At 70.7% G+C, this 4,384-nt stretch overlaps 1 protein-coding gene across 1 annotated transcript; it reads right to left on the bottom strand.

The window, feature by feature from the left end:
* Nucleotides 1-619: 619 nt before the first annotated feature.
* Nucleotides 620-4,057, bottom strand: MCRS1 (microspherule protein 1). Its single transcript, XM_084499959.1, has 14 exons — nt 3,906-4,057; nt 3,226-3,355; nt 2,975-3,113; nt 2,737-2,895; nt 2,529-2,638; nt 2,321-2,429; nt 2,069-2,207; nt 1,883-1,958; nt 1,754-1,782; nt 1,510-1,602; nt 1,311-1,393; nt 1,116-1,203; nt 909-1,036; nt 620-822 (listed from the first exon to the last, which is right to left on the bottom strand). The coding sequence occupies exons 2-14, from the start codon at nt 3,333-3,335 to the stop codon at nt 736-738; spliced, it is 1,350 nt and encodes a 449-aa protein (XP_084356085.1). The 5' UTR covers nt 3,336-3,355; nt 3,906-4,057; the 3' UTR covers nt 620-735.
* Between the last annotated feature and the right edge of the window lie 327 nt (nt 4,058-4,384).

Here is a 4,384-nt window from a genome sequence, read left to right as displayed (position 1 = left end):
CCGCTGCTGTCCGTGCCGTGCTACCAAGGACGGGCCCCTCTGCCCCCCTCCCTCCCCCGTGTGACAGAACGGAGCCGGTCCCACCTCGGGGGGGCTTTATTGGGGCAGGGGGTGGTGCCGGGGGGGCTCTGGTGCCCATGGGGATGGCACCAATGTGAGGGGCTCCTGGCCAAAAGCTTTCCTGTTTTTTTTTTCCAGCCCCTGTTCCGATGGGATGTGTGAGTGCAGCGGCACTGGGAAGGGGATGGGGGGGCCCAGAGGGGGTTGGGGGGGATTGGGAGGAACCGGGCACACGCTGGGGGCTGGTGCTGCCCCCCCCGGGGCTGTAAATTCCCTTCCTGCCCCCCCCCGGGGCTGGCAAGTGGCAGGGGGGGGCTGCAGCCCCGGGATTGCCCCATTCCCTGGGAAAAGCCCCGGAGAGGGGAGCGGGGAGCCCCCTGCTGGCCTCCGCGGGGCAAGCAGCACCTCCAGGCTGCTCCTATGCAAATATATGCAAATTAGGCAGCGGGCACCCGCGGTGCCAATGGGGAGGGGTAAAAATAATTGAGGGGCACCACCCCTCCCCCCACAGCCCAGGAGCTCGGGGTCCTGTGTCCCCACCCCAGTGACAAACGCGGGCTGGAGTAAAACATTTTATTTCCTGCAGCCTCCAACCCCTGGGGGAGGCCGGGGGGACGCCCCCCAGCACCCGGTGTGGGGCCGGGGGGGCCGCACAGAGCAGCCCCCACCCCCTCCTCACTGCTGGGCCAGCTTGGCCGCCTCCGCCTTGATGAGCGCGATCAGGTCCTGGTTGATGAGGAAGACGAAGCGCAGGCTGGCGATCTGCAGGAGGGGAGGCAGGGGGTGAGTGAGCCCCCCCCGAGACCCCTGAGCGTCCCCCCCGGGACCCCTGAGCCCCCCCCACTGACCTCCACCACCGAGTTGTTGTTGAGTTTCCACTTGTTGCCCCCGAGCACGGGCCGCCCGTCGATGTAGATGGGGCGCCGGCCCTCGTTGGCGATGAAGAAATCCCCGTTGTTCTTCAGTTTGATGACCCCTGGAGGGGGGCAGCAGCGTGTGAGGGGGGAGCACACCCAGAAACCCCCCCCCCAAAAGCAGCCCGGCCCCGTTCCCACCTTGCTTGCGGGAGATCTTCCAGGCCGGGCCCTCCAGCGCCAGGTCCACGTCGATCTGGTTGTCCTTGGTGGCTCTGCCCAGCGTGATCTGGGGAGGGGGGAGCGAGGGGAGGCTGGGGGGGGGCTTCCGGGGGCTGGGGGGGGTTTCCCCTGGGGGGGGTTTCCCCTGGGGGGGGGGCTCAGCCCCGCACTCACCTCCCGGGAGCGCATGAGGTAGCGCACCATGCGGCCCCGCAGCACGGCCAGCGTCTGGCTGTCGAAGTCTGGGGAGCTCATGCCTGGGGGGGAGGAGGGGGAAGATTTTGGGGAGGGGGGAGCAGACGGATGGAAGGACGGACAGACAGATGGAGGGACGGACAGACAGATGGAAAAACCGGCTGCTCCCAGCTCTCACCCGTGATGCTGTCGACCAGCACCTGCCACTTGTGCAGCTCCTGCTCCAGCTGCCGGATCTCCCGCTTCTGGCGCCGGTCGGCCACGGTCAGCTCTGGGGAGAGAGGGAGAAGGGAGCTGGGGGGGGGCACCTGACCCCCAACGACCCCCACCAACCCCCCCCAGAGCTCCCCGTGCTGATTTGGCCCCCCCCCCCAGCTAATTTGGGCCACCCGGCAGCATGGCCAGGAGTGGGCTGCACTCACCGTGCTCCAGCACCTCATCCCGCACGTCCCTGCAGAAGAGAAGAGGCAGGATCAGACACGGCCCCCCCCCAGCACCCCTGCACCCCCCCAGCACCCTCCTCTGCCCCCCAGGACCCCCCCAAACCTCACTTCAGCTTGCTGTCATCCAGCATGTCCTCAGCGTCCGAGAAGTTGAGCACTTGGTCCCCTTTGGGCAGCGGCTGTACTGGAAGGCGCAGGAGGGGAGGGAGTGAGGGGGGCAGAGGTCGAGGGATTTTTGGGGGGTGTGGGGCACAGGGGGGGACACACGGGGCACGGGGGGGACGCGGGGCTCACCGGTCTGGTCGTCCAGCAGGTAGTACTGCTTCATGAGCTGCCAGTGCAGCTGCAGGGCCTTGGCTGTCCGCGAGGGGTAGAAGACGTCGGGGTGCTTGTGGAGGAGCTCCTGGAAGGTGTCGAGCGTGGGCTGGCTGCTCTGCAGGGGGGGACAAGGGACATGTGGCACCGAGGACGCCCCTCAAGAGGGGGAGATGCCAGCCTGGAGCCCCCCCAGCCCATAAGAAACCCCCCAGCCCTGCCGTCTCTTACCGATCCCACCTTGTTCAGCAGCTGCTCCTCGGCTTTGCTGAACAGCACCTTGCTCTGGATGGCGGCGATGGCCTCGGGGTGAAGCTGCCGCATGGCCTGGCAAGCCAGCCTTGGGGGGGGCGTGGGGGGCACAGAGTGAGAGCCCCTGCGGCCCCCGCTGCCCCCCCAAGGGGTGGCGCTGCCCCCCCAGGCCCGGCCCCGTGCTCACTTGGAGATGATGGGGTCGTAGAGCAGCGCGTACCAGCGCTCCTGGATCTCCCGCAGGTTGAAGCGGCAGCTGAACTTCACGCCCAAGTGCACCGAGGTGAGGTCGTTGGTCTGGGAAAGCCCCCAGGTGAGGGCACGGCTCCGCCGGGGGCTGCAGAACCCCCCCCACACCCCCTCCAGGACCCTGGGGAGAGAGCCGGGGCCGTTACCTGCAGCACGGCGTTGATGAGCAGGAGGTCATCGGCAGGTTTCCAGCGGCCCAGGTCCTTCGTCACCTGCAGGGGCTGCTTGCTCTTCTTCATCCGCTTGGCGAGGCCGGGGGTCGGGACGGGGCTGGGCGCCACGGGGGCGGACACGGACTTGGAGACCTGGGCGGGCAGTGAGGGGCGTTGGGGGTCTCTCCAAAAACCCCAGGTGGCCCGAAATGCCCCCCCGCTGCCTCCTCACCTTCTTCTTCTCGCTGGAGGAGGGCTCACTGCCCGAGCAGCGCCCCGGCTCCACGCCGCCGGCGCCCTTGGCCCGGCTGGAGGACTTGGCCAGGCTGCTCTCTACCAGCTCATCGTCGAATTTCTTCCTCTTGATGAACCTGGAGGGCACGAGGCGGCTCTGGCTCTGCCACCCCGTCCCCTTCCCGGGGCTGGATCCAGCCCTGTGCCCCCCTGACCCCCCCCCAGCCCCCCGGTACCCCGGTACCGTACCGTGAGGAGCTGCGGCGCTTCGGGATGGCGCCCGAGGCCTGGGCCAAGCCCCGTTTCTGCCCCGCCAGCGACTCCTCGTCCTCGGAGCGGCTCGCAGCGCCCGACGCCATCAGGTCGGGGGACAGCACCTCTGGGGGGGGGCAGGGGGAGACGGTCCGCGGCTGGAACCGGGAACCGGACCGGGAGGGAACCGGGGGGGAGCTCGGAGGGGCTCGGACCCGTTACAGGGGCTGGGGGGGGACCGGGGGAGACCGGGGAGGGGACAGGAGGTCGGGGGGGTCGGGGGGGTGCCGGGGGTGGATCGGGGGGGTGGGGGAGAACACGGGAGGGACCGGGGGGGGGGGCGGGGAACCGGGGAGGTGCCGGGGGGACCGGAGGAAACCGGGGAGGTCCCGGGGGGGCTCGGACGGGCTCGGACCCGTTACAGGGGCCGGGAAGGGACCCGGGGGGGAACATGCGAGGTCCTGGAGGGGGGGGCGGGGGGGTCCTGGGAGGGCCCGGGGGGGTCCTGAGGGGAACCGGGGAGGTCCCGGGGAGCACCGGAGGGAACCGGAGGGGACCGGGGGATCCTGGGGGGGCCAAGCGGGGTCCCGGGGGGATCCCGAGGGGATGAGGGGGTGCGAAGGGCACGGGGGGGCACCCGCGGGACCCCTCGGGCCGCGGCCCGGCCCCGCTCTCACCATCCCCGGGAGCGGCGGCGGCTCCGCGACGGCCTCGGCCTGGGCGCCTCCATGGACGGGCCGCTTTCGGGTGGCGGCGGAAGCGGTTCTGACGTCAGCCCAAAGGCCGCGCGTGTCGCCAGCCCGGCGCCATCTTGGGTCAGGGCGCCGCCATCTTGCTGGAGGGCAGGGCCGCGCCCCTGCTTTCCCCGAGGCGCTGTTGCCGATGGGGCCGACCGGGGGGGACGGGGACAGGCCCGGGGACAGGGGCACAGGGCCCCCGGTGTCCCCACAATGAGGGCTCCGCGCGGCCCCGGCAGATGACACGGCCGCACCCATCATGGCCGCTCCCAGAGCCCGCCGCCACACCCATCATGGCGGCGCCCACCCGGGCCGCTCCCCCGCCACACCCATCATGGCCGCTCCCAGCAGCCACATCCATCATGGCGGCGCCCACCAGAGCCACCCCCAACATGGCAGCGCTGCCCCCCCCCACACCC

The sequence above is a fragment of the Aythya ferina genome (genome assembly GCF_964211825.1).
Source record: "Aythya ferina genome assembly, chromosome: 28".
NCBI lineage: Eukaryota > Metazoa > Chordata > Aves > Anseriformes > Anatidae > Aythya > Aythya ferina.
This window is presented reverse-complemented; position numbering and strand designations above follow the sequence as displayed.

Coding starts and splice junctions, on each gene's coding strand:
- MCRS1 (XM_084499959.1), bottom strand. CDS start 3,335: ATGGCGTCGGGCGCTGCGAGCCGCTCCGAGGACGAGGAGTCGCTGGCG. Junction 2,639..2,736: donor TCATCAACGCCGTGCTGCAG/GTAACGGCCCCG, acceptor GGGCTTTCCCAG/ACCAACGACCTCACCTCGGT. Junction 1,959..2,068: donor CCTGCTGGACGACCAGACCG/GTGAGCCCCGCG, acceptor TGCGCCTTCCAG/TACAGCCGCTGCCCAAAGGG.